This window comes from Ranitomeya variabilis, chromosome 2 (assembly GCF_051348905.1).
Source record: "Ranitomeya variabilis isolate aRanVar5 chromosome 2, aRanVar5.hap1, whole genome shotgun sequence".
NCBI classification, from domain to species: Eukaryota; Metazoa; Chordata; class Amphibia; order Anura; family Dendrobatidae; genus Ranitomeya; species Ranitomeya variabilis.
Window position 1 is genome coordinate 461,862,844 of NC_135233.1, and position 27,957 is coordinate 461,890,800.

At 44.1% G+C, this 27,957-nt stretch overlaps 3 protein-coding genes across 5 annotated transcripts; 1 reads left to right on the forward strand and 2 right to left on the reverse strand.

The window, feature by feature from the left end:
• Positions 1-669: 669 nt before the first annotated feature.
• EIF1AD (eukaryotic translation initiation factor 1A domain containing) lies at positions 670-8,293 on the reverse strand. 2 transcript variants are annotated; one of them, XM_077287495.1, is made up of 6 exons: positions 8,019-8,293; positions 7,665-7,823; positions 4,151-4,259; positions 2,443-2,551; positions 1,965-2,018; positions 670-1,128 (listed from the first exon to the last, which is right to left on the reverse strand). In XM_077287495.1, the coding sequence occupies exons 2-6, from the start codon at positions 7,749-7,751 to the stop codon at positions 954-956; spliced, it is 534 nt and encodes a 177-aa protein (XP_077143610.1). In that variant the 5' UTR covers positions 7,752-7,823; positions 8,019-8,293; the 3' UTR covers positions 670-953. The 2 variants fall into 2 exon arrangements, with proteins under 2 accessions (XP_077143610.1, XP_077143609.1); XM_077287494.1 differs by having other exon boundaries at positions 670-1,131.
• On the forward strand, positions 8,137-13,768 carry BANF1 (barrier to autointegration nuclear assembly factor 1). 2 transcript variants are annotated; one of them, XM_077287497.1, is made up of 3 exons: positions 8,137-8,275; positions 10,393-10,533; positions 10,985-13,768. In XM_077287497.1, the coding sequence occupies exons 2-3, from the start codon at positions 10,408-10,410 to the stop codon at positions 11,129-11,131; spliced, it is 273 nt and encodes a 90-aa protein (XP_077143612.1). In that variant the 5' UTR covers positions 8,137-8,275; positions 10,393-10,407; the 3' UTR covers positions 11,132-13,768. The 2 variants fall into 2 exon arrangements, with proteins under 2 accessions (XP_077143612.1, XP_077143613.1); XM_077287498.1 differs by lacking the exon at positions 8,137-8,275 and adding an exon at positions 8,315-8,408.
• A 3,742-nt stretch (positions 13,769-17,510) lies between these two features.
• Positions 17,511-23,123, reverse strand: LOC143806691 (cystatin-S-like). Its single transcript, XM_077287496.1, has 3 exons — positions 22,850-23,123; positions 18,241-18,348; positions 17,511-17,792 (listed from the first exon to the last, which is right to left on the reverse strand). The coding sequence occupies exons 1-3, from the start codon at positions 23,078-23,080 to the stop codon at positions 17,709-17,711; spliced, it is 423 nt and encodes a 140-aa protein (XP_077143611.1). The 5' UTR covers positions 23,081-23,123; the 3' UTR covers positions 17,511-17,708.
• Positions 23,124-27,957: the final 4,834 nt, after the last annotated feature.

Below are 27,957 nucleotides of genomic sequence, written 5' to 3' on the forward strand. Positions count from 1 at the left end.
ACTGAAGAGCATAATGCCAGTTGGTGGGGTGTACACTGCAGAGGAGGAGCTAACTTTTATGTGCATAGTGTCAGCAGCATACACCCCATGGTTCCTGTGTCCCCCACTGGAGGTTCCGAGAAACAGATTTTACGGTAAGCAACCAAAAATCCTGTTTTCCAGATGTTTTCAGCCAATTACGACCTTTATTTTTGTCGCTAAAGTTTTATAACAATTTATTCCAGTCCCGCGCTGAAGAGATTTTATGTTCATTAAATTTGTTGCACAATTTGCAACGTTTTATCATCACATGCGACTTTTTGTGCGCAAAAAAAAAAAAAACACCCACAATTTTTTTCAAAAAGAGCATTCTTTAAAAATTTTGTGCAAAGATTCATGAACCGCATGCGGAATTTTGAAACAATTAGCTCGAGAAACATCAACGAATACCACAAGACAAGAAAAATGAAATGCAAAATGATGACATTGACCCAAAGTGTAGGAAAGTTAAAGAATAGTGATGTGCGAACGTGCTGGGATAAGGCGTTATCTCAGCATGCTCGTGTGCTAACCGAGTGTTTTCGTTGTGCTCGAATAATATGTCCGAATCCCCACGGCTGCATGTCTCGCGGCTGTTCGACAGTCACATCACATGCAGGGATTGTCTAACAAACGAGTGGAGTGATGGACTTTAATCTTGTTTTACCCGTACTTTAATTCATGGTGGAGTTATTGTTACATTGGCCCTATGTCACATCCCTTGTATGATTTATTTTTTGTTTATTTGGGATGATTTCTTTTTATTTCTGTCATTAATGCCTTATCCATTCTCGCAGATGTGTAACATGCCCTTCAACTGAGTTGTAGATGTGTCCGTCACAAATGATCCCGCTGCAGTGGTAGCATCAGGTGTCTTTTTCAGGCACTAGAGTCTTTGCTCTCTGGAAATATTACAACATATTAATCCCAGATCTTCACTTTTTCTCTTCATCCTCGCTTTCTTCTTCGCTCTCGGATTCCTCTTCGCTGTCTTCATAGTAGACTCGGTTAGTGTTGACAAACAGATCACTGTCATCTTCTGTGTCATCGTCATCCTCATCTACCACCCCAGACTTCTCGCTTTGGGTGTTCTGCGATTCTGCTCCTTTGCTGCTACAGTAAAAATGAGAAATTACATAAATATACATCCAATTTGCTTAGTGAGGAGGTGTTTTCTGAGCATGCTCACGCCCTCATCAAGTATTTTTGGAGTGCTCGAATACTATGTTCGAGTCCCCGCGGCTGCATGTCTAGCGCATGTTTAACAGCCGCGAGACATGAAGAAGCGGTGACTGAAGGATTTTTTTCGAGCATGTCGAAAATACTCGATTAGGATATGAGCATACCGAGATAACACCTTATCCGAGTACGCTCGCTCATGACTAGTGAATGAATACATCACCGTTAAGCTATCATTCCACTGGCGCACCGATGAATAATACAATCATCTAAAGGGCACTACACTGCAAGATATCATCAGCCTTCAAGATGATCCATCAGCACATCCACAAATATAACCAGATTGATATGCTGGATAGATACAGACAGATCTGCGGCACCCCAAAGAGGAGACGTCCAATTTTTAGCATACAAGAAAAAAACAGATCAATCACCTAGAAGACGACATAATCAGAAAAACATCAATGTCACGCACTTCCACTCTACTGACCGCTGCAGTCAATCACAGGCTGCAGTGGAGTTATGACTTCTCAACGGAGCAGGCGTCACTTCCTGAGTCAGCACAGAACTCTGGAGCGACCTACGCTAGATCCGGCCCGGGCGTTGGAGAATGAGCGAGCATGTTATTTTTTTTATTAATAATAATAATAATAATAATAATAATAAGACAAACAAAATGTTATTTCATATATTGGACAAATCCTTGGAATTTTCTTTTTAGATAACCAAGAAAACATCACACAAAGTGAATGAAAGGAAAACCGTACCTATCTTTTTCCTTCGCAGAATGTTCTGCATCTTCTTTATTAAAACCTAAAGGCCTTAAAAACAATAAAGAAAAAAAAAAAAAAAGAGTTCTATTAAATATTTACTATGAATAATGAACCTGCTGGTATTGCTGCATATACATGGAGAAGACTAAAACTAGGCATAACAGGAGAAGAGAAGGAGCTGGGTATTCTGATGACTCAATGCCAAGCAGCAGCGGCAAAAGCAAATTAATATCCTGGTTGACGCGTTTCAAAGTGATACTTCTTATTCATAACCTGATGTGAAAATGCAGCTGCATCACTTCCAAATCCCTTGAATTTATGGCATATGGTAGTTTCTACGAGTACATGGATTATACATGGAGGATCCGTGATTAGGGTCTGTGCTCGCTGGGGCACCAACGAGGGAATTTACACAGTTTAGTGTAAGATATGAGTAGATAACAGGTCTGGCATTGTACAAGGAGCATCTTACCACAGGCCTTCTTTCTGTAGGAGGCGTTGATGATCCTTATAGATGATGAAAGCGATCTCTGCCTTCACTTTTTCCCCCTCGGCGATAGGATCGACAATGATAAAATCACCTAGACAGAAGAATACTCTGTATGATACAGCACATAACAGACAGGTGAGCGGCTGTCACTTATCTCAATGAGTCACATGTGGATGACTCCCTGAGGCCGTAGGAAAATATATTGTGAAGGTTCTCGCTGCATGTCGTGGCATGAAGGCATTCTTAACATTGCTTCATGGTGGAAACGGCAGCGTCTCACGGAGACATACAGAGGGGTGACCACAAAGCCATGCGACTTTCAAAGGGCACATCTGGGACTTTGTTAAAAAAAAAAAAAAGTGCCTAAGCATTAACAGGCAGGTAGTTGCTGCCGTTCTTCGCTGGCACACACCGCTCCTGCAGGTGATTCATCTGACGTTATGTCGACAGAACGGTTAATTCTTTTTCACTGTGCTCTGTTGACAGGGTGTGACTGCCGACATCCTGCTGATTTAGAGAGGGACCCCTTAGGTAGCGGGGATCCAGTTGTCAATCAGCGTGACATCGGCAGTCACGGCTTGTCAATAGAGTGGAAGAGAAGCCGCCGTTCTGTAGACATGACGTGAGCAGAGACAGCTGAATCACCAGCAAGAGCGGTCTGTGCCGGCGAAGCATAGCACCGGGCACAACAGACAGGTAGACAGCAACTACCTACCCGTTAGTGCCTAGGCACGTTTTTTTTTGTTGTTTTTTTTTTACAAAGTCCCAGATATCCCCTTAAGGATATCATCTGTGTCCATTTTTTTTTACATCCATATAACTATTCAGTTGAATAGGGGCAGATGTGCAGTACCTGGCAGCGGCCACTATACAGTTGGCGGAGCTGTGCTGTTCCACAACTGATGATCTACACAGGCACCGGGAATGGCTAATTGTGGGGGATGCCAGTTGTCACACACTCCCACCATCTGATATTCATAGGCCATCAATATAAAATTACTGGACAACCCCTGTAATAATGGCAACGTACCTATAAAAATTGGATGCTACACAGATGACCCATATGGAACCCAATTTTTATTGGACCTACACAGTCTTGTATACATGAGGCCCAACCAATACTCTGAAGAGAACAGTGCACGGCTACCAATTTTTTCAAATGGGCACCCAAAACGAAAATACACAAAAAATATATACAGAGAAAAAAAAAAAAAAAAAAGAGCACATTTTCTACAGAAGTCATGTATGAGTGTAAGGCTATGTTCACACGCAGCTTTTTTGCAGCCCTTTTTATCCTGCAGCCAAACCCTGCTCTCTTGGCAGTAAAAACACTGAATTCAGAAGGCAGACTCTGCTGCATTTTTTGGTGCAGATTACATATGTGATCTGACTACGGTAGATGCTTAATAAATTACATGGTATTCGCCAAAAAGCAGCAAAAAAAACGCTTGCTGCATTTTTTTTCATTTTCTCGTTACTTTTTATGAGTGAAAAAAAAAAAAAAGAATTGACAGATATCAAAAACGCTGCAGTGAAGATAAAAAAAACCTCAAGCCTGTGCCAGAAATGTCAGAAATCTCACAGCTTTTTTGATACAGTAAAAAGCAGTTTCTTTTCTGCAAGAAAAAAAAAAACACCACGTGTGAACATAGACTAACGCCCCATGGAAAGTTTCCTGAGATCCTTTTACCTCTCTTGATCCAGATGTTCTTTCTGAATTTTGTGGGCATACTTGCTAAAAAACGGTCACCTTCCGCAGTCTCCACCTCATGGAGATTATTGCCGGGACTCCCTATAACCTTAAAACAGAAAAAATGTAAAACAATTGAGGCACAACATGTAGGACATTAATTCACATATTTCTTCTTTATAGATCCTCATTGAGGCTGATGCACATATAGACTAAAACTAGTTTTAAGACATTTGCTCCTTTTTTCAAAACTGTTGGCATAGGTGTAAAACATGTAAGGGCTACAGCTCACACCTTGTCATTAGTGACGAGCGAACGTGCTGGAATAAGGTGTTATCTGAGCATGCTCGGGTGCTAACAGAGTGTCTTCGGCGTTCTCGAATAATATGTTCGAGTCCCTGCGGCTGCATGTCTCCCAGCTGTTCGACACCTGCAAATCATGCAGGGATTGCACAATAAACAGGAAATCCATACATGTGTTGCTGCTGTCTAACATCCACGAGAAATGCAGCCGCGGGGACTGGAACATAATATTCGAGCACAATGAAGTCACTCCTTTAGCATCCGAGCATGCTCAGCTAACACCTTATCCCAGCACACTCGCTCATCACTACTTGTCATCTATTTTGGTTGAAATCTGAATAAGATGGCCATACGTATTAAATAGCGTTCATTCAAAAGAGACAGAAGGGAAAAAATGGCCACCAGTCACCACACTGATCTCCAGTAGTAACAAAGGATCTGCATTTAGGGCAGAGTTGGGTGGCCCTCGTTCACATTAGATTTCTGATCTTCATTCTTATTTCATGAGCAGAATCAGTTTTCACTGAAGAATGATTTTCCCATTAATGAGATAGGAGATGGCAGTTGGTGCTTATAAAATTCTACGGAGGGAGGAAGGAGCTAGAGGCCGACAGATTCTGCTACAAGTTTTCCCGAAATAACAGTTAGGTTCTGTTCACATTTTGCATTTTTGCGGTGGTTTTTTTTTTCTGCAGGCAAAACCTGCTCTCGTGGCAGTAAAGAAGCTGCTTATAAAAAGCTTCATTTTTGGCTTCATGTTTATGAGTCATTTATCTACAGTACATGTTTAAACATGTTTATTCGGCAAAAACTCAGCAAATGCGCAGTTGTATTTTTGTGCTGATTTTTGCACTTTCTCATTGCTTTCTATGGTGAAAAAAAACAAACATTGAAAGAAGTGACATGCTGCAGACTTGAAATACGCAGCAGTTTTCCAATTCAGTCTGGAGAAAAAAAATTGTGTGCGTGAGATTTCTGAACTAAAAAAAATACAGAAAAAAAAATGCAACATGTGAACATAGCTTTACACTTCTCCAACTTTATGAGCTCCAACTGTCGTCTTCTATCTCACTAATGGAAAAATCTGTAGTCACTAAGAATAGAGTTTACTCCTGAATTGAGAATTTTGAGAACATACATAAAATAGAGAAAGGCGCAAATGGGAAGATGAATTTGATATAAAAAAAACAAACAAAAACTGCAAAACATCAAAAAACAGATGCAAATGCAACAATGGATCAGGCCCCGATACACAATAGGCCAATGTCAGCTGAACCTGCTGATATCTATAGGATTGGCCGACTGTCTACTGTGGATGAGAGCGCCGCTCCACTGACTGTTAAGAGAGAGGTCAATGGGACATATCAGATTTCGGCCGGCCGATCACATTGATTCCCTGCAGCAGGCCGAGGTGTCAGTCATAGAGAACACAGGAGCGCTAACGTGTATGGGAGAGACGGCTGAAATGGCTTTCGGATGAATGATCGGTGGAAACGTCGTCAGGCTGATGGCCATGTAATGTGTGTGGCCGGCTGTAGACTATCGTCTCAGTTTGTAGCCGGACTCTCCGGAGAACGGTCACTACACTGTTCCTGCTCCATCTGCCGGGTGACAACTGTTGTACCCCCACAGATCAGATACTGATGACCCATCAGAAGGATAACCCATCAATGTTGATATCCTGGACGGCCCCTTTAATAACCAATGCAAATTGTATTGTGTAATTAGAACCCATTTCTTAAAGGGGTTGTTTCAACAGACGAATTTCCCAGAAGAAGCGACAATGATTGAGATGTTTCCATGTCTTACAAAACAACGCTTCACATTAATGATTACCCATGTAATGTATAGGCAGTTGGAGTCCGTGATAGCGGGGGCATCGTTACCAGATGCTCTTCATTTAGTCCCACCTCCATGCTGTCCATATGCCTTATCAGAACATACAGACAAGGGCGTCTTCATGACACAACCCTTTAAATTTGTTATCTAATTGGAACAAGTTATCTCCTAACTACAGAATATGTAATAATTTTCACATTGCTGGTTGCTGGGGGACCAACTGCTTGTACCCCAACCGATCGGCAAAATGGGGCATTTCTATCCTAGTTAGAACGCAGCGAAAATACACACGCTCCATCATTCACTCTCTATGGGACTGTTGCAGCGTTGTACTCTGTGGGGAATTAAAGGAGCGGTGGTCGAGCATGTAGTGCACCACCGCTCCCTTCTGACTGGGATAAAAGTGTCCCATGCTGGTGATTAGTGCAAGTACCAGCAGTCAGACCACCACCCATCTAACAGTTATTGAATATCATGTGGACAGAACCTTCATATGTGTTAAAGGTGAACCCACATTAAAGGGTTTTTGCCCCCATTTTCATCAATGCATATTTTTGTATAGAGCTTGTAAAAACAATTTTACAATTTACTGCTTATTAAGATTTTCAGCCGTTTTTGAGATATTAAGACTTTTGTTTACACCTTGTTGCCTTGGAGACCGACCACCGCCGTTATACAGCAGAACTTGTGCGGAGCTTACAATCTGACTTCTAAGAGCTTGTAAGCACTCTTTTGAGGCTGGCCAGGAAGGCTGAAGCACGCAGTTACCTCCTCATTAGTGATGAGCGAATATACTCGTTATTCGAGATTTCTTGAGCACGCTCGGGTGTCCTCAGAGTATTTTTTAGTGCTCGGAGATTTAGTTTTTCTTGCAGCAGCTGAATGATTTACATCTGTTAGCCAGCATAAGTACATGTGGGGGTTGCCTGGTTGCTAGGGAATCCACACATGTAATTATGCTGGCTAACAGATGTAAATCATTCAGCTGCGGCAAGAAAAACTAAAACTCCGAGCACTAAAAAATACTCGGAGGACACCTGAGCATGCTCAAGAAATCTCGAATAACGAGTATATTCGCTCATCACTACTCTTCATCCCGCCGCAATGTTTACAAGCTAGACAGCAGCAGTGGTCGGTCTCCTAGGCAACGAGCTGCAGACAAAAGAAAAGTTCTAATATCTCAAGAACGGATGAAAATTTTAATAAGCAGTAAATTGCAAAAGTTCATGTATTTACCAGCGCAATCTGACTATATCCATCTAAGAACATGGAATTAGACCCTTTAAGCCTGGAGAACATGCGGCCACTTACCATCCCCTGAAATCAGTGATAAATGTGGGTGAGCGGGGCGGACGGCGGCGGGCACACTCACCCTCACTATGCGCTGGTTCTCTGTCGGCTGCACATAATCCAGCAGAACCTCTTTCACCACGTGTTTCCTTTTGGTCGCCTTCGACATGGTGTGGGGTGTAAGTTATGGAGGTTATTACACAACTTCAGGGTTTCTCTGCTTCCTAGAAACATTCAGGACCTGAAACACACAAGATATCTACGTGATACACAGACCTCCCCTCCAGCAAAGTGCTCACAGGACAGCAACACTCAAAACTACAACTCCCAGCATGCCCTGACAGCCGTAAAACGTCTGTGTAAACGAGGCCCCGGGGGTGAAGTTTGCCCTTATTGCTGCATAATACACATGTTCTCTAAGCATGGGCTACGTTACCTGCCACTTCCGGGGTGCTATGGAGTACAAACATGGCGGCGGGTGCATTTCCGGTGACGTCACGTGCGGGCGTTCCCATTGTTCCGGGCTAGGAGGGGGAGTTATACAGAGAACTCTCCCGCGCATGTCCCTCAGGTCTCCAGTGAGTTGTGCGGTTCTATATCCTGTGCGCTCAGAAAGTTGTGTGCAGCCGTCTGTCCGGAAGTGCGAGCTGAGCAGCGGCCGCTTGGCGGGAAGCGAATCGCGCGCGCGTACAAGTGAGTGGTCCCCGGAGCGTGTGTGGGGGGGTGAGGTGCTCTCTGTGGCGGATTTATCGCAGCACACGCTGGGTCCTCTCCCACGACAGTAATCGGCCGACCAATCGATTCACCCGATCTGTCTCTAGGCCGGGTACTTGCGAATGAATGAGCCCCTTCTGGGGTCCCCAGTGCAGGGGGTGTACACCTGGCCGACCCTGACATACACGTGTGCCTGACACCAGGAGGACAGAACGACGCAGGCCTGAGCCATCACACGGCTGGTGGTAGTCGGTAGTCGGCCCCGGCAGCCACGGGGTCAGTGGGCCGGAAACTCCTCCTCTGGGGCTGCTTAACCCCTCAATGACCGGCCAGAGTTTGGTGTATTTTTTTTTTTCTCCTCTGCTCTTTGATGGCCGTAACTTTTTGTTTTCTAGTGTAATCACTGACGTGGCTGCAATGTCTGTGCGAACAGTGGTGGGTTTATTCCTGCGCTCTGTGGGGCATAAAATATATTTATCTGTATCTGAGCTCAGTCGGACACACTCCCCAGGTTTTTTTTCTGTTGCTTTGTGTGCAGTATTACCTGTGACTACATTCACACAGTGAGAGTATGGTGGCTCAGTGGTTAGTGCTGTGTATGGTGGCTCAGTGGTTAGCGCTGTGTGTGGTGGCTCAGTGGTTAGCGCTGTGTGTGGTGGCTGGGTGGTTAGCGCTGTGTGTGGTGGCTGGGTGGTTAGCGCTGTGTGTGGTGGCTGGGTGGTTAGCGCTGTGTGTGGTGGCTGGGTGGTTAGCGCTGTGTGTGGTGGCTGGGTGGTTAGCGCTGTGTGTGGTGGCTGGGTGGTTAGCGCTGTGTGTGGTGGCTAGCACTGTTGCTTTGCAGGTCTGAGGTCCTGTGCTCAAACCCCACCAAGGACAACATCTGCAAGGAGTTTGTATATTCTCCCCATGTTTGCGTGGGTTTCCTCCGGGTTCTCCGGTTTCCTCCCACATTCCAAAGGCATACTGATAGGGAATGTAGAGTGTTCGCCCCAATGTGGACAAAGATGTCTGGGGAATGTAATGGCGCTATATAAGCAAAGCATAATTTCACGGCTGGGAAAGTCTCTGTTCTCATGGAGCTGCCAGAATAATCCGCGTGCAGCTCCCTAGACGATGGATGGAGGGGAGGCTGCACACCAGCACTCCAGTCTATCAGGGCTAGACACTGCCAGCAGTCAGGCCCCGCACCTATCTACGTCCTGCGTATAGATGGGTCATTTTTATTTTTTTCTCTGGAGAAGCCCTTGAAGGGAGGTCCTTGGAACAGATGTGATTCTTTGAGCTTTAGATGCCGGCCTTTATGATTTGGCTTTCTTGTGGTGGTCGTCCTGCCCCCATACACACATGCTATAGGCCTGTTCCAGCAGGGTGTGCTGTACGGTGCAGATGATTGGTGCAGATGATTGCTGCCGTGGTTGGGCTCATCCCTTCTCTGGTATGTGGACCTTTTGCAGACTCGCCAGCCCCGGCCTCACTGGATTCTAGTAACTTGTTTTGTAAGATTTCCCCAAACGGCCCACAATCCCCGGGGCAATAGGACGGGAGGGTCCTGTGTTCTCATACGATAGAGCCCGGGGTCCGGCGTTCACAATGCCACAGGCCGTCCCAAGTCTGGTAGTGTAGACTGCGGCCACATTTCTTTCTTGGTTACTCTGGGGATTTATCTGCATTCCCACGAGATGTACTTACTGTGGACCACCCGCTGCAGATAGCGGTGCAGGGGGCCGCACATTTCACCCTTTGTATTTGCACTGATGTCAGCAGCACTAATTGACTTGATGCTTATTGAAACACCCCTTGGCACCGCCTAAAACTTGTTCTTCACTTATTTCCATCCCCTTTGGATAATGTGACGTCAGAGCTGTCAGTCAAAGATGAGGAGGGCAGAAATTGTTAGACAATCCCTGCATGTGTTGGGGCTGTCAAACAGCCATGAGACATGCAGCCGCGGGGACTGGAACATGTTATTCGAGCACGCCAAAATACTCAAGCATGCTCAGATAACACTTATCCCAGCACGCTCCCCCAGCTCGAGTTTCTGTATATTGTGCCATACACGTGTGAGGACGTTTCTCTCAACATCGTCTCTTCTTCAGGTGTAGCCAGCAAAGATGTCTTCCACGTCACAGAAACACAAAGACTTCGTGGCCGAGCCCATGGGAGAGAAGGAGGTGCAGTGTCTCGCCGGCATTGGTGACGTGCTGGGAGGGAAGCTTGTGGATAAAGGCTTTGACAAGGTAAGATTTGTGCCAGCAGTTCGGGATTGTGGAAATTTGATAGTTTGTAGCTCATTGCCCAAGTTACCGGCCACCTCTGCGGTCTTATCAGAAGTAGCCGGTCTCCGAGGCAAGCATTGCAAACTCTCTATTATATATTCTCTGAAGTTGCTGGATGCCCTCGCGCTCCCATGATGCTGCAAGTGCAAAGGTCGCTCATGGCGGGCATCTCAGCCAGGCTGCTTGTCCGAACTGTCAGTCAATCGGGAGCTCGCCGATCCCTCGACGAGGAGGAGCGGTGCGCTCCTGAAGAGACAATGGGAGCAATCCTTTACTACTTTTGCACCATTTCCCACCATATTCTTTTTTTTTTTTTTAATAATCCCCCCCTTCCCCCCCCCCCCAATTAACATGGGCTGTTTTCAGTCTGTGGTTTATTATAATGCCGAATTTTATTTTATTTTTTTTCTAGGCCTATGTCGTCTTGGGTCAGTTTCTTGTGCTAAGGAAAGATGAAGAGCTTTTCAAAGATTGGTTGCGGGACACCTGCGGAGCCAACGCAAAGCAAACGCGCGACTGTTACACCTGTCTGAAAGAATGGTGTGATGCCTTCTTGTAAGACTCTTACCTTCCCAAATCCAGTCTCCGAAGACCATCACCTGCTAATGATACACCGGATCAACATCCAGGAGTGCACAGCAAGGAGAACGCCCGCCTGATCCCAGCAGCTCCATATATACCTTTTTAAGCCTTTCCTTGTTATTTCAGAAGTTGAATGTATATCCAGATTTCAGAGTTATATATTTTTTGTCACTTTATTTTTTTGGAAAAAAAACTTGCCAAAGCTGAATGTGATACTGCCTGCTAATATACAGCAGTCTTGGAAGGGGCCTCACGAATACACCAGACTCTTAACTCTGTGCTATCATTAGTTGATAAAAGAAAAAAAAGCTTTGTGCCATTTTGGCTACTCGGACTACTGTAGAGCCTTGCAGCTGGAACATGGTGGCCAAATATAGCTGGCTTGTTCACTCACAAGAAACTGCTTATGTTCCCCTTAGGGCAGCATAAAACCGTGTGCCTAAGGGAAGAGTCATACGGCCTCATGACTCGGACAGGGTGTCGCAATGCAATTCTCGGACTGGCCAGTGGCTCTCCTGACCTGAAGGTGACTGCATAGAAATACATGCTGTCATATTCGGGTCGGGAGCACCACCAGCCAGTCTGAACATTGCATTGCGACCCCCGTCCGAGTTATACTGCCCTCTGACTCTTCCATTAGGCAGACTATGGGCTGTGATCTTTGGACTGGCCGCAGGTCTCTGAGCATGAACTCATTGGCCTCATATGTGCCTGTTGTATTTGGATGGCGAGACCCGTGTTCGGTCCAAACATCAAAGTTTGTAGCCGGACATTGTTTCCCTGATGTCTTAATTGGGTCACTTTATGGGCTTCTGGCTGTAATTTTGATCAGATCACTACTTTACGTACTGCATTTCATCCAGTCCTCTCAGTCATTAGCTCCTGCTCTGTAGTCCACTATTGATTGGCAGTTTTCTGCCTATGCACAGTGTCAGCTGCCAATGAGTGGTGTGGACGGGGTTATACAGAGTTTAGCATTGAGAGGGCTAGAAGATAAGGCGTGGATTGCATCCAAACTGCAGCAAGCAGCCCAGTAAATTACCTGGCACTGGAATTGTTTTATGTGCTTTAATTTTTAGCCTGTTTTCACATGCGGTCCCATGAGGCTGTAAGTGGTGCAGTTGATAGAAAATGTGTGCAGTTCGGACACAGCCATGATAACTAGTGATGAGCGAGTGTGCTTGTTACTTGAGATTTCCCTAGCATGCCCGGGTGGTCTCTCAGTATCTTGGGCGTGCTCGGAGATTAAGTTTGTCTTTGCAGCTGCTAGCCAGCCTGAATACATGTGGGGGTTGCCTGTCTGTTAGGGAATCCCCACATGTATTCAGGCTGTCTAGCAGTCGCAAATCATGCAGCTATGGAGACATAAACTAAATCTCCGAGCACACCCAAAATACTTGGAGAAACCCAAGTAACGAGTATACTCGCTCATTACTAATGATAACCCTTCCATAGTGAGTCTGTTTCCAAAGACCCCCTCTTAGTTCAGAAGCCCCTAGTTACGTCCCCTCCTTCAGATCCACGTGCCCACCAGTGGGCAGCCTCTATAGCCTGAGACCCATGACACACAGCTGCTTTGTCACCGGACAATAGAAAACCGACATTAATACGGCCTCGATCACACAGTGCATGCTGAGCAAACTAAAGCTGCCCTGTGTGAGCCTGTCCTTAGCAAATCTGCCAGTTATTGCAGCACGTGCATGGGGCTTGTAAACCCCGCTCACTTGCTTCTTCCAGAGTGGCAGAATTGTGGCTGCACGGCCTTATGTAGAGCGATACACGGCACGTTCTGCTAAGCAGGAGCGGAGCCGTCTGAGGTTATCGTACGTTCTGCTTTGTGTGTTGGGTCTGATGCTGTTTTAGATTGTCACAATGCTAATCTATGCCCCATAGGTTACAATGGCGTGCTGCTAAAATTAGTCGCCTTGGGCCTTGTTCACACTGCAGAGGGTCCTCATTGATTACTATAGGGTTCTGTCTGGCTTCCATCAAGGTTTTTTAGAATGGAAAAAGTTTGACTTGGTGCATTTTTTTTTTTTTTGTTTACTTCCATGTTGAAAACAGACAAGAACCCAGCCAGACCCCATAATAATCAGCACGGCCCCTCTTGCTTCCATTTGTCAGTTCTACAATGAATTAGTTTTTTTTTTTTTTTTTTACATTTTGTTCTTTTCCTCCAAAAATGGAATATCCAAACGAATAGTGTGAGCATAGCCTTAGCTATGTTTTTAAAACATTTTAAGCACTTTTTTTTTTTTTTCTTTCATTACACCTGTCTGTGTCATTTCAGATGTCATCTTTACACTTGACGTTGATGGGACTTCGCTGTAGAATTGGGAATGTAATTCAGCAAATTTATTAACAGGTGAAAATGGTCATTAAACTGGTGCAAAAAGTCGGCTGTGCGACTCGCGTAGAAACTCGCCGGGAACACTTGGAAAATTAAAGTTTAATGTTAAGTTTCTTCAGCAGTTTCTACGCGCTCGCCAGCGAGGAACCAAAAAGTGGGAACACGACTTTTGGTGATTGGAACATTTGCCTGCTGTTCTTCTCATGTTACCTCCGATTGTTTTCTGGTTTTAAAATTAAAATATTAAATTCTTGTTTTGTTTAATTTTTTTTCTTTTGTCTTTAACGTTTGTTTTTCTGCATTTACCGTGCACTGAATGAAGTCGGAGGAGCTTTGGCTAGGAAGAAGCCACCCGGGACTAGCCTAGGACTAGTCAAGCGAGACACATAGTCTGGTCTTTAGGGTATGTGCACACGTTCAGGATTTCTTGCAGAAATTTCCTGAAGAAAACCGGAAATTTTCTGCAAGAAATCCGCATTTTTTTTTTTTGCGTTTTTTTTCCGTTTTTTTCGCGTTTTTTTAGCATTCTGCAGCGTAATTAGCTTGCAGAATGCTAAAGTTTTCCAAGCGATCTGTAGCATCGCTTGGAAAACTGACTGACAAGTTGGTCACACTTGTCAAACATACTGTTTGACAAGTGTGACCAACTTTTTACTATAGATGCAGCTTATGCAGCATCTATAGTAAAAGATAGAATGTTTAAAAATAATAAAAAATAAAAAAATGCTTATACTCACCCAGACATCTCATCAGCGGCATCCGTTCGTCTTCCTATAGCTGGTGTGTGCGCGCAGGACCTTCCGTGACGTCACGGTCACGTGAGCGGTCACATGACCGCTCACGACCAATCACAGGACAGTGACGTCATCGGCGAGGTCCTTCGCCGCACATCAGCTACAGGAACCGAACGGCAGCGTGCAGTGGAGGCGGGAACACTGCGCGGGACATCGAGGGTGAGTATATCGCTATTTTTTATTTTATTTCTTATTTTTTGACCACTTATATGGTGCCCAGTGCGTGGAGGAGAGTCTCCTCTCCTCCACCCTGGGTACCAACCGCACATAATCTGCTTACTTCCCGCATGGTGTGCACAGCCCCGTGCGGGAAGTAAGCAGATCAATGGACCCCTAGGTGTGCGGAATCCCTGCAATTCCGCATTTTTAATGAACATGTTGCTTTTTTTTCCGCTATGCGATTTTTTCGCGGAAAAAATCGCAACATTTGCACAAAAAATGCGGAATACCTTGTAAATAATAGGAGGCATAGGTTAGCGTTTTTTTTCGCGTTTTTATAGCGAAAAAACGCGAAAAAAACGCGAAAAATCCTGAACGTGTGCACATGGCTTTAAAGTAGTTGTTCTGTGATGGGCCACATCCTTTGTCTGACTTAGGATGCCCAAAGTTTGGGCAGCATGAATCTCCCCATTAGTTCCCTTTAACCCCTTCACTACACATGACGTAAACTTACACCATACTTTGATGCAGGCTTTCAGGCTGAGCCCAGCATCTTTCCCTGCCCATAATGACTGATTTAATGGACGTCCCTCTTTTAATTAGCGCAAAATAGTAATTTGAGAAATTTAAAAAATAAAATTTAGGAAAAGCCATCAGTATCGAAGGGATGGTAGTTTGACGCCCCCCCCACTGATCAGCTGTTTGCAGTTACACATCGCCGGGCACAAAGCTCCATACACCTGCTAGTGGCCATTTGCAGGAATTACAGCTCAGCTTTTTTTCACTTCTATAGGAGTCGAGCTACAGAATGGTCACTACACAGTACAGGGAAATGGCTGAGCAATGGGGGGATGCCGGGTGTTGGACCACCACTGATCTGATACTGATGAGTATCCTTTTAATGACAATGGTATGGCCTGAACGTTACCTATGCTTTTTTTTTTTTTTTTTTTTTCCCCACCCCCATCACCTTTTTAGTATTAAGTTCCCTGATACTTTATCTGTGGGATCTGACTGCCATCTGTTAGTGCAAAGGGGAACTGATGTCAAATTCTTTGCACCATCATGGCTGATAGAGGGTCCTGTTACCTTGGTTGGGAGGATGCTCTAAGGGGGCTTGACCTAGGCTACCACATTCCAAGGTGCTGTTGTGACTGACTGCCTGTGCTTGGTTGGAACAGTCATTTTGTGCTGTCGACTCCCTTTAAATATGATGTAAGCAAACCTGAACCTATTGTAGGTCACTGGGTGAAAATTCTGGAGAGGGTCCCATAGTTATTGCTTGGTGAAGAGCATTGATCATCACATTTAAAGGGACTTTGCCATCTCAGAATAACTGTTCAAACGAAGCACAGGCGCGCTCAGTGCACCCTTGATGTGGCCAAACACCTACTTGTTTTCCTTCTATCTCTGCGTCTATGAAGCCAGAGCTGTCACTCAAAGAAGAGGGGGTGGGGGTAAATTAAAAACAGTAAGGGTATGTGTCCACGTTCAGGATTGCATCAGGATTTGGTCAGGATTTTTCATTAGTATTTGTAAGCCAAAACCAGGAGTGGGTGATAAATGCAGAAGTGGAGCATATGATTCTATTATACTTTTCCTCTAATTGTTCCACTCCTGGTTTTGGCTTACAAATACTGATGAAAAATCCTGACCAAATCCTGATGCAATCCTGAACGTGGACACATACCCTAAACCGGTGGGAAGGTTAACTTAAATATTTGGCCACACCATGGTTGCACTGAGCGCCTGTACTTGGTTTGAACAGTCATTCCGTGCTGACCGCTCCTTTAATATATCTTGGTTATAAGATGCTATTATTTCAGTTTAATGGAAGCTCAAGGGACGACCCATTGTGTCCCAGATGCAAAATGCAGTCAGTGGATTTGATCCACATTCTGGGCCTGTCCAAAATTGGAACGTCTTTGGAAAAGTGTGACGAATATTATAAATCTCGGGCCCCGATTCATCAATTTTGCCAGAATTCTGGCGGAAGACTGTTATAAAAAATATGCAAAATGTTTGCACATAAAATGGTGTAACTTTTAGGGGTTTTTCCACCAGTAATGGCCAATGCTGGCAGCTTTTTGAAAGGTGGGCAGAGCTTCTTGCCAAAGAGCAAGTGTGGCCAACAAATGTAATTTAGGCTAAATTACTACAGAAATGTCCTCCAGTCCCTGATTATAGTACCTTTGTTGCATTGGAGCAGAAATATTGGCCAATGAATTTTGCTAATCTTACTCCACATTGTCGTGCAAAACGTGTGTTGTGTATTCAGATAATGTCACCCATTTGCCACTTGTATAGATATAGGTTGATGTTGAAGAATTGAGGGCTAACAACCTAGGACAACGTCTTACCGAATTAAATAACCCAGATCAGGTGGCAGGACACTGCCTGAGTATTCAAGTAGTTGGCATTCTGACACGTGAAAATTGTCTGTTTAATGTTTGCTATTTTGGTCATCAGTGTTCCAGCACTGCTACCTCAGCCACCACTGCAAACACTCCTACTACTCCAGACATCTGTATTCCAAGCTCATCTACACCAGTCACCTCCGATCCAGCGCTGCTCCGCCAGTCACCTCCGATCCAGCGCTGCTCCGCCAGTCACCTCCGATCCAGCGCTGCTCCGCCAGTCACCTCCGATCCAGCGCTGCTCCGCCAGTCACCTCCGATCCAGCGCTGCTCCGCCAGTCACCTCCGATCCAGCGCTGCTTCGCCAGTCACCGCCGTATTCCAAGCTTATCTACACCAGTCACTGTCGATCCACCTCCATTGACATGGTATCTCTTCCACAGCCCTGTCCCCTGTTCTGCTGCACCAGCACCTCCTGTCCATGTTGCGCCAGGACTGCTCTTCCAGACTTGGGGCTTGAACGATTTACCTCCCCAGGTCAGACATAACCTAATACATGATGTATATTTGACACAATAGTGCACAAAAATTAATCTCTTTTCCCCATGAAGGTTTTGAGGAGGAGGGAAATTGGGGTTTGTTCATTGTACTTTTTCTAACTCGCAAATTTTCAATAAACCACTTTTTTTTGTCTTTAAAGAATCAGAAAATCTATGGTGATTTTATTAGCGAGAAAATCTGCACAATGGAATAAACCCAAAACAATGAAGACATAATCTAAGATATTTCTGTGATTATTGCATATTTAGCAGTTTTACTTCATTTTTCTGGCCGGCAGGATCTTCTTGCTGAGGAGTCAGGCTGGGTGACCGCTACATGACTGTTGATGGCCGATCACATTTCTTCACATGTTTTGCCGATAATGGTTATTGCGAATTTTGGAGGATTTTGCCTTATAAAATAACGACACTTTTCCCCCTGTGGAGCATAAAAGACAAAGAATCTAGAATACTGTTACATGTACATATTATAAATAACCACATTTGCCCAATTCTGGGTCATGCCACCACAAAGCCCGCTGCAACCTTTACAAAAGAGATGGCTCTAGGCACGATAACGTAACAACAGGTGACGCAGAATAGACGTCCCGAGCGCGGAGACCCCATCGATAACCTCCTGCTACTTAATGCCAAGTAATGGCACAACCTCCCAGGTTCTGGTGCTTTAGACCAGTCAGGGAGAGATATGTAGCAAAGGCAAAGGAGACCCCAAATTATGAGGAGACTTTCCCGGATAGTAGGCTATTCTCTTTTTCCAGGGGTCTCCCAGACTTTTTGGCATAAACGGCTATAATACATCAAACTTATATTTATAGGTAACTTGGCGTTTCCGAGCACAGCAAAGTATACTGAGAATAAAGTAGTACCGTCATGTACTCAAATCCGGGGGTCTTGCAGGTCTCTAAATTTTCTTTTTTGAGGCACCCTGTTGGCTCTATAATGACTGTAAATTGGTAATTTATCCCATCGGTAACCTTAAATGAGGAAAACATAAGAAGAAACATTAGATGGTAAAAATTTTAGATTCTACTATACATAACATACACGTTCTCTACTTGATGAGGCCGGTGCAGTTACTTTGAAAATCCTTGTTTCAATCTCTGTATAATGCTTCCCCGTCTCATATTAAAATGTAACAAATGTTGACGCCAGATTTTGTTACAGATTTTCAAAATAAGTACACTAGGCTCATCAGGTCAAAGAGATCTATTTACTAATCTATGCAACTTTGGTGAAATCTGGTGACCGATTCACATTAAATAGGTTGAGCCTATACAACCTATTCCTAGATGTGTTTGTTCTATAAATATGTATGTACTTACTTTACTAATATACTTGTATTAAGAAAGCTCCAATGATGACTCTATCAACCTTGGGTCTCAGAAGAAGAACCTCCACTTCGTGCTCAACAGAGTCAGCAATCACTATGGGGCCGGAGACTGTAAAGCGTACCTCGACGCCAGACAACCCCCCCCCCCCACTCCCAAAAAAAAATCACTGGGAGCACAAGAGTTTCTTAGTTACACCCCTGCCATTTTATCGATGTCTTGCCCTTTGTAAATGTTTCGGCTGTTCAATAATGATCCACCAGGGAGAGGTTTTTCGAGGTATTAAGAGGGTAAACATACAAGCTGAGAAGTTTCATCAAAGCATTAGAAATTGAAATTGTGTAAATGTTTGGAATGAAATTCAAGAGTGGAATTGGCTCTGATGTAGGATTATCCAATGCGATTGGTGTAATGTGCAAAACCATGCTCTACGTCACATCATCTCGTCGAGACATTTGCAGTTTATTTTGCATTAAAAGCCTTTTCTTTTTAATAATTTTATGATATTGTGGTCATGGTCCAACCTCTGGGTCTCGCACTGACTGTAAGAGGCACTTAGGTCTAGATCCATCAAAACTGGCATGTTGCACTACAGTCTCGATGTAGGGTGGCCTGGAATAAGATGCTCCAAATTTATTAAAGAGGACCTGTCACTAGGTCAAAAGTGTCCTGTTTGGGCTCTAGTGTATTCCTTCTACTTCCCTGAGTAATACATTTTTGGTTTTTTTTTCAATCCACCATATGGTTTCAGAGATATGGAACTTTTTAGTTTGTGCTAATTTTAAAGGGAACCTGTCACCTGAATTTGGCGGGACAGGTTTGCAGTCATATGGGCGGGGTTTTTGGGTGTTTGATTCACCCTTTCCTTACCCGCTGGCTGCATGCTGGCCGCAATATTGGATTGCAGTTCATGCTGTGTCCTCCATAGTACATGCCTGCGCAATGCAAGATTGAATCTGTAAGATGCGCCAATTCTGGCATTTAGCCCCTCTCTTCCCACTTCTGTGTAGCGGTGGGATATTGGTTAATGCCACCTTTGTGTTGTAAGGTGACATTAAGCCCGGTCAATAATGGAGAGGCGGCAATAAGACGCCTATCCATTGTTAACCCCTTCCCGACCTGTGACACAGCGTATGCGTCATGAAAGTCGGTGCCAATCCGACCTGTGATGCATATGCTGTGTCACAGAATGATCGCGTCCCTGCCTGTGGGTCGGGTGACCGGGGTCAATGAAAGGTCACCTGACCCGCAGGTACAGGGGGACCTATACTTGATAACAGGGTGGATTGGCTTTGCACCCCCCCGTTGCTACGATTGCTCTGATTGGCTGTTGAAAGTGAAACAGCCAATCAGCAATTGTAATATTTCACCAATGAAACTTGGTGAAATATTACAATCCAGCCATGGCCGATGCTGCAATATCATCGACCTTGGCTGGAGACCACGATCTAACCCCCCCCACTGACTCCCCTCCATCCTGTCCTCTCCCCTCTGTCCTGTCCTCCGCTCCCCCACGGTCCGATCCCACCAGTCTTCCCCCATGGGCACCGCCATCTTCCAAAATGGCGGACCCATGCGTAGTGCACCCGCCGAATCTGCCGGCCGGCAGATTCATTCATTCATTCATTCCAGGTACATTTTGATCACTGTGATAGACCCTATCACTGTGATCAAAATAAAAAAAATAATAAATAAACCCCCCCTTATCACCTTCATAGGTAGGGAAAATAATCAAATAAAGAAAATATATTTATTTTTCCACTAAGGTTAGGGTTGGAATTAGGGTTAGGGTTGAAATTAGGGTTAGAATTAGGGTTGGAATTAAAGTTAGGGTTGGGATTAGGGTTAGGGGTGTGTTGGGATTAGGGTTTGGGGTGTGTTGGGGTTAGGGTTGGAGTTAGAATTGAGGGGTTTCCACTGTTTAGGCACATCAGGGGGTCTCCAAACGCGACATGGCGCCATCATTGATTCCAGCCAATCTTGTGTTCAAAAAGTCAAATGGTGCTCCCTCCCTTCCGAGCCCCGACGTGCGCCTAAACAGTGGTTTACCCAAACATATGGGGCATCGGCGTACTCAGGAAAAATTGCACAACAACTTTGGGGGTCTAATTTCTCCTGTTATCTTGGGAAAATAAAAAATTGGCTAAAAATTATTTTTATGGAAAAAAATGATTTTTTACTTTCACGGCTCTGCGTTATAAAATTCTGTGAAGCACTTGGGGGTTCAAAGTGCTCACAACACATCTAGATAAGTTCCTTGTGGTGGTCTAGTTTCCAAAATGGGGTCACTTGTGGGGGTTTCTACTAGTTACGCACATCAGGGGCTCTGCAAACTCAATGTAACGCCCGCAGACCACTCCATCAAAGTCTGCATTTCAAAACGTCACTACTTCCCTTCCGAGCCCCGACTTGTGCCCAAACAGTGGTTCCCCCCTACATATGGGGTATCAGCGTACTCAGGACAAACTGGACAACAACTTTTGGGGTCCAATTTCTCCTGTTACCTTTGTGAAAATAATTTTAAAAAAAAGTCGCTGGCTAAAAAAATCATTTTTTGAGGAAAAAAAATCATTTTTTATTTTCACGGCTCTGCGTTATAAACTTCTGTGAAGCACTTGGGATTCAAAGTGCTCACCACACATCTAGGTAAGTTCCTTGGGGGGTCTAGTTTCCAAAATGGGGTCACTTGTGGGGGGTTTCTACTGTTTAGGCATATCAGGGGCTCTCCAAATGTAACATGACGCCCGCAGACCATTCCATCAAAGTCTGCATTTCAAAACGTCACTACTTCCCTTCTGAGCCCCGACGTGTGCCCAAACAGAGGTTCCCCCCCACATATGGGGTATCATCTAGATGTTGCCCATGTGAAAATGAAAAAAATTGAGGCTAAAAGAAAATTTTTGTGAAAAAAAAAGGACTTTTTCATTTTTACGGATCAATTTGTGAAGCACCTGGGGGTTCATAGTGCTCACTATGCATCTAGATAAGTTCCTTGGGGGGTCTAATTTCAAAAATGAGGTCACTTGTGGGGGAGCTCCAGTGTTTAGGTACACAGGGGCTCTCCAAACGCGACATGGTGCCCGCTAACGATTGGAGCTAATTTTTCATTCAAAAAGTCAAATGGCGCTCCTTCCCTTCTGAGCCTTGCCGTATGCCCAAACAGTGGTTTATGACCACATATGAGGTATCGGTATACTCAGGAGAAATTGCCCAACAAATTTTAAGATCCATTTTATCCTGTTACCCATGTTAAAATTAAAAAAATTGAGGCTGAAAGAAAATTTATGCTAAAAAAAAGTACTTTTTCATTTTTACAGATCAATTTGTGAAGGATCTGGGGGTTCAAAGTGCTCACTATGCATCTAGATAAGTTCCTTGGGGAGTCTAGTTTCCAAAATGGGGTCACTTGTGGGGGAGCTCCAATCTTTAGGCACACAGGGGCTCTCCAAAAGCGACATGGTGTCCGCTAACGATTGGATCTAATTTTTCATTCAAAAAGTCAAATGGCGCTCCATCCCTTCCGAGCCCTGCCAATGCGCCCAAACAGTGGTTCCCCCCACATGTGGGGTTTCATTGTACTCAGGACAAATTGGACAACAACTTTTGGGGTCCACATTTTCCTTTTACCCTTTGGAAAATAAAAAAAAATTGTTGCTAAAAGATCATTTTTGTGACTAAAAAATGAAATATTCATTTTTTCCTTCCATGTTGCTTCTGCAGCTGTGAAACACCTGAAGGGTTAATAAACTTCTTGAATGTGGTTTTGAGCACCTTGAGGGGTGCAGTCTTTAGAATGGTGTCACTTTGGGTATTTACAGCCATATAGACCCCTCAAACTGACTTCAAATGTGAGGTGATTGCCATCTACCTCATGTCCTCAGATGTAATTATACAGAACAACCATGAGCAGAAGCATTTGGTGCTCCAACGGTGATTTCAGAAGAGAGGGAGAAAAAAGGGAGAATTTTTTTCTCTCCAGCCATGATCAATGTTACATCAGTTCTCATCCGACATATTCCCCATTGTCAATTCTTCTATGCTTTTACAGAACATTGGGTTTTATTTTTTCAGTTTAGTAATTATTAAAATTTATGCTAAAAACTCCGAAAAGTGAAAAAGCAATCACTGTAAGAACTCATTTCTTTACCTGCATCAATGCCTCCTTCACGTCAGTGATCTTGCTCCAGTACAGACTGAAATTTTTCTTATTGTACGAGTTCTGGAGAAGCTTTGCCATGTGCATTACTTTTTTGGAGTCCAGGGGCAAAGTGTTCCATCCTCCGAGAACAGGAGCAACCTCTGCTTTAATCAATTCCTCCACAGGGGCGCAGTAGCCAAAAGAGACGAAACAGATGAGGAGGAGTATGATAGAATTCATATTTCAGTCTGATACATGCAAGAAATACGGCACAAGACATCCTGCAGTGCTAAGATGGTGACACCTAATATATATGCTAATGGAATCCAGCCTATCCCTTTCAGTACACGAGTGAGGAGCCAAGTCATGTAACTTTACTAACAGCAAATATTAGGACCTGTCAACAAAGGATGGTGTGGTTAGTTTACAGATGTAGGTTTTGCAAAGACTCTTCTTAAGGCCGGGATCACACATGTGAGAAACACGTCCGTGTCTCGCATGTGAAACCCAAGCTCTGGCGCCGGCACTGTGGAGCGGAGCGTGCGGCCGCATAGGAACACATGGAGCTGCACGCTCCGCTCCCAAGTGCCGGCGCCAGAGCTTGGGTTTCACATGCGAGACACGGACGTGTTTCTCGCATGTGTGATCCCGGCCTAAATGGGTATCTCAAGTTTGTTGTTTGGGTGCACACGTCTCCCCAGCCTCAACGCCTTATGTTCATGAAGATTGACAGTTCAAGCCTCTGACATAGCTCCACCATTGCTCTGTACCATCTCAAACTGGCTAGTAAGACCCAGCTAAGTGGAGAGGTGCTGCCCAGCCGGGTACGGGGTGTTCCTGCTGACCATCCTATTTTTCATGTGACCAGTATTTTATTCAATGGCCACCATGTACTATGTAAAAGTTACCAGTTATTGTATTTTGGTTTTTCACAATAATCCTGAAGTGCTCTTCTTACTGTTGAAACCTGATGCAGCTTGTAACGTTAACATCATCCAAGTCTGTGATTGCTTCAGACGTTTGCCTTTGGGTTGTTGACTAAGTTTTGACAGACCTCTGGATACCTGAGTGTTCCGCTGACTTCCCTACATCTACTGATTTTCCACTCCAGTTATTGACCCAGCTGTCTGTCTCAGTCTTATTTTTCCAGCATAATAGACACCACGTCACAAGTAGAGATGAGCGAATATTTCAATGTTACGATTGCCAATTTTGCAATATTCGCCGATTTATTTGTCGAATAGTCGCTGAACATAGCTGAACGTCATTGGAGTCAATGGGAGGCAAAAACAAACGCATACACAACACCTTCAAACATTACCAAAAGCTTAAAAAAACACATCAAATTAGGGGCAGACACCAGGAAAGTGGCCTCAATTCACCCACAATACAAATTTTAGAATAGCATGGCAGCAATCAGACAGGCATGAGGTATCGGGGTCTGGGACAGCATTTACAGCTCTGAATTGAACGTCACAGTAAGATGAGGTGGGTGAGGGATCGATGTAGGCCTCCTGTGCTGGGAGCCCTGATACCACATGCAACAGCTCAACCAGTTTTGATGCTCAACCACACTCAGGTGGCACAAATATCACTACTATTGTCATAAAAATGTAAGGGTAATAGAGTAGAACTAGTATATTGGGGACCGACGCTGCTTCCACTACAGCCAACCCAACAGATGGATTGGAGACCCAATCAGGAGTCTTAACATTTTTTTAAAAAATAGGGCTTGACAACACCAAAGTAGCATCAATTTCACCAGAGTATAAATAGTATAATGGGGACCGACATCTCTTCCAATACAGGCAACCCAGCAGACGGAGACCCAATCAGGAGTTACCACATTTCCAAAAATTTGTAGCATACCAATAAAGTGGCATCAATTCCACCAGAGTAGATATAGTATAATGAGGAGCGACACCTCTTCCAATACAGCCAACCCAGCAGATGGAGACCCAATCAGGAGTCTTCAAATTTAAAAAAAATTAGGGCCTGATACCACCAAAGTGGCATCAATTTCACCAGAGTAGAAATAGTATAATAGGGACCCCAGAGTAGAAATAGTATAATGGGGACCAACACGTCTTCCACTGCAGACAACCAAGCAGATGGAGACCCAATCAGGGGTCTTCAAATTTAAAATAATTAGGAGCAGACATCACTTATATTACAGGATGATTTATGTAAACTAGAAGCTTGGGCTGATAAATGGCAAATGAGCTTTAATGGGGATAAATGTAAGGTCATGCACTTGGGTAGAAGTAATAAGATGTATAACTATGTGCTTAATTCTAAAACTCTGGGCAAAACTGTCAATGAAAAAGACCTGGGTGTATGGGTGGATGACAAACTTATATTCAGTGGCCAGTGTCAGGCAGCTGCTACAAAGGCAAATAAAATAATGAGATGTATTAAAAGAGGCATAGATGCTCATGAGGAGAACATAATTTTACCTCTATACAAGTCACTAGTGCGACCACACTTAGAATACTGTGCACAGTTCTGGTCTCCGGTGTATAAGAAAGACATAGCTGAACTAGAGCGGGTGCAGAGAAGAGCGACCAAGGTTATTAGGGGACTGGGCGGTTTTCAATACCAAGATAGGTTATTACACTTGGGGCTGTTTAAAACGAAGACTAAGGGGTGATCTTATTTTAATGTATAAATATATGAGGGGACAGTACAAAGACCTTTCTGATGGTCTTTTTAATCATAGACCTGAGACAGGGACATGGGGGCATCCTCTACGTCTGGAGGAAAGAAGGTTTAAGCATAATAACAGACGCGGATTCTTTACTGTAAGAGCAGTGAGACTATGGAACTCTCTGCCGTATGATGTTGTAATGAGGGATTCGTTACTTAAATTTAAGAGGGGACTGGATGCCTTTCTTGAAAAGTATAATGTTACAGGGTATATACACTAGATTCCTTGATAGGGCGTTGGTCCAGGGAACTAGCCTGACTGCCGTATGTGGAGTCGGGAAGGAATTTTTTTCCCCATGGTGGAGTTACTCTTTGCCACATGGGTTTTTTTTGCCTTCCTCTGGATCAACATGTTAGGGCATGTTAGGTTAGGCTATGGGTCGAACTAGATGGACTTAAAGTCTTCCTTCAACCTTAATAACTATGTAACTAAAGTGGCATCAATTTTAACAGAGTAGAAATGGTATAATGGGGAGCAACACCTCTTCCACTACAGCCAACCCAGCGGATGGAGACCCAACCAGGACTGTTCCTATTTGCACAAATTAGTGTTAACATCTGCATCAGCAACAGCAGCAAAGAAGCCCCACTAAATATATCACTGCAATTATGCAAGATCAATGTAGCGCTCTAAAAACTACAACATCGCCTAGTCTGTACAGTCTGCGATTGGGGTGAAAAGTTCATGAAGATCCATGACTTGTTCATCTTGATGAAAGTTAGGTGGTTTGCACTTTCAGGGGGCAGCCGGCTGCCCTTATCCGTCAGGACACCACCAGCATTGCTGAAGACACGTTCTGAGAGCATGCTGGCTGCTGGGCATAATAAAACCGAAAAGGCGTGATAGGCTAGCTCAGGCCATTCATCCATTTTTGAAGACCAAAATGTGAAAGGATCCAACCCTTTCCCTGATGGTATTGATATTGAGTTCTGGATACTCCTGCACCATCCTCTCCAGTCGTTCACCACATGTCAGACTTGGACTCTGTTGTGCTGGTGCATGAGCTGGTCTAAAAAAGTGTCAAAGGACTCACAGAAATTGCTTCTGCCTCTTACACTACTGCTGCTACTAATGTTTTGATGTGGACAAATTGATGTGCCGGAGGTTGCAAGTCTAGAGCTGCGATGCGAACTGTGTGCCTCACTGCTGTCTTGGGGAAAGCTTCTTTTAACCCCTTTACTCCCAAGGGTGGTTTGTGCGTTAATGACCAGGCCAATTTTTACAATTCTGACCACTGTCCCTTTATGAGGTTATAACTCTGGAACACTTGAACGGATCCCGGTGATTCTGACACTGTTTTCTCATGACATATTGTACTTCATGATAGTGGTAAAATTTCTTTGATATTACCTGCGTTTATTTGTGAAAAAAACGGAAAATTTTGAAATTTTCGCAATTTTCCAACTTTGAATTTTTATGCAAATAAATCACAGAGATATGTCACACAAAATACTTAATAAGTAACATTTCCCACATGTCTACTTTACATCAGTACAATTTTGGAACCAAAATTTTTTTTTGTTAGGGAGTTATAAGGGTTAAAAATTGACCAGCAATTTCTCATTTTTACAACACCATTTTTTTTTAGGGTCCACATCTCATTTGAAGTCATTTTGAGGGGTCTATATGATAGAAAATAACCAAGTGTGATGCCATTCTAAAAACTGCACCCCTCAAGGTGCTCAAAACCACATTCAAGAAGTTTATTAACCCTTCAGGTGTTTCACAGGAATTTTTGGAATGTTTAAATAAAAATCAACATTTAACCTTTTTTCACAAAAAATTTACTTCAGCTCCAATTTGTTTTATTTTACCAAGGGTAACAGGAGAAAATGGACCACAAAAGTTGTTGTACAATTTGTCCTGAGTACGCCGATACCCCATATGTGGGGGTAAACCACTGTTTGAGCGCATGGCAGAGCTCGGAAGCGAAGAAGCGCCATTTGACTTTTCAATGCAAAATTGACAGGAATTGAGGTGGGACGCCATGCTGCGTTTGGAGAGCCACTGATGTGCCTAAACATTGAAACCCCCCCACAAGTGACACCATTTTGGAAAGTAGACCCCCTAAGGAACTTAGCTAGATGTGTGGTGAGCACTTTGACCAATTAAATGATTCACAGAAGTTTATAATTCAGAGCCGTAAAAATAAAAAATCATATTTTTTCACAAAAATGATCTTTTTGCCCCCAATTTTTTATTTTCCCAAGGGTAAGAGAAGAAATTGGACCCCAAAAGTTGTTCTACAATTTGTCCTGAGTATGCTGATACCCCATATGTCGGGGTAAACCACTGTTTGGGCGCATGGGAGAGCTCAGAAGGGAAGGAGCGCCGTTTGACTTTTCAATGCAAAATTGACAGGAATTGAGATGGGACGCCATGTTGCGTTTGGAGAGCCACTGATGTGCCT

Bases quoted from the DNA above. Each gene is read 5' to 3' on its own strand.
- LOC143806691 (XM_077287496.1), bottom strand. From the start codon at position 23,080: ATGAATTCTATCATACTCCTCCTCATCTGTTTCGTCTCTTTTGGCTAC. The intron at 18,349-22,849 runs GTAAAGAAATGA...TCCTCATTTAAG, and splicing joins TGAAGGAGGCATTGATGCAG to GTTACCGATGGGATAAATTA. The intron at 17,793-18,240 runs GTACTACTTTAT...TATGCTCCACAG, and splicing joins CCGGATTTGAGTACATGACG to GGGGAAAAGTGTCGTTATTT.
- BANF1 (XM_077287497.1), top strand. From the start codon at position 10,408: ATGTCTTCCACGTCACAGAAACACAAAGACTTCGTGGCCGAGCCCATG. The intron at 10,534-10,984 runs GTAAGATTTGTG...TTTTTTTTCTAG, and splicing joins TGGATAAAGGCTTTGACAAG to GCCTATGTCGTCTTGGGTCA.
- EIF1AD (XM_077287494.1), bottom strand. From the start codon at position 7,751: ATGTCGAAGGCGACCAAAAGGAAACACGTGGTGAAAGAGGTTCTGCTG. The intron at 2,019-2,442 runs GTAAGATGCTCC...ATTGTTTTTAAG, and splicing joins CTACAGAAAGAAGGCCTGTG to GCCTTTAGGTTTTAATAAAG. The intron at 1,132-1,964 runs GTACGGTTTTCC...TTTTTACTGTAG, and splicing joins TCTGCGAAGGAAAAAGATAG to CAGCAAAGGAGCAGAATCGC.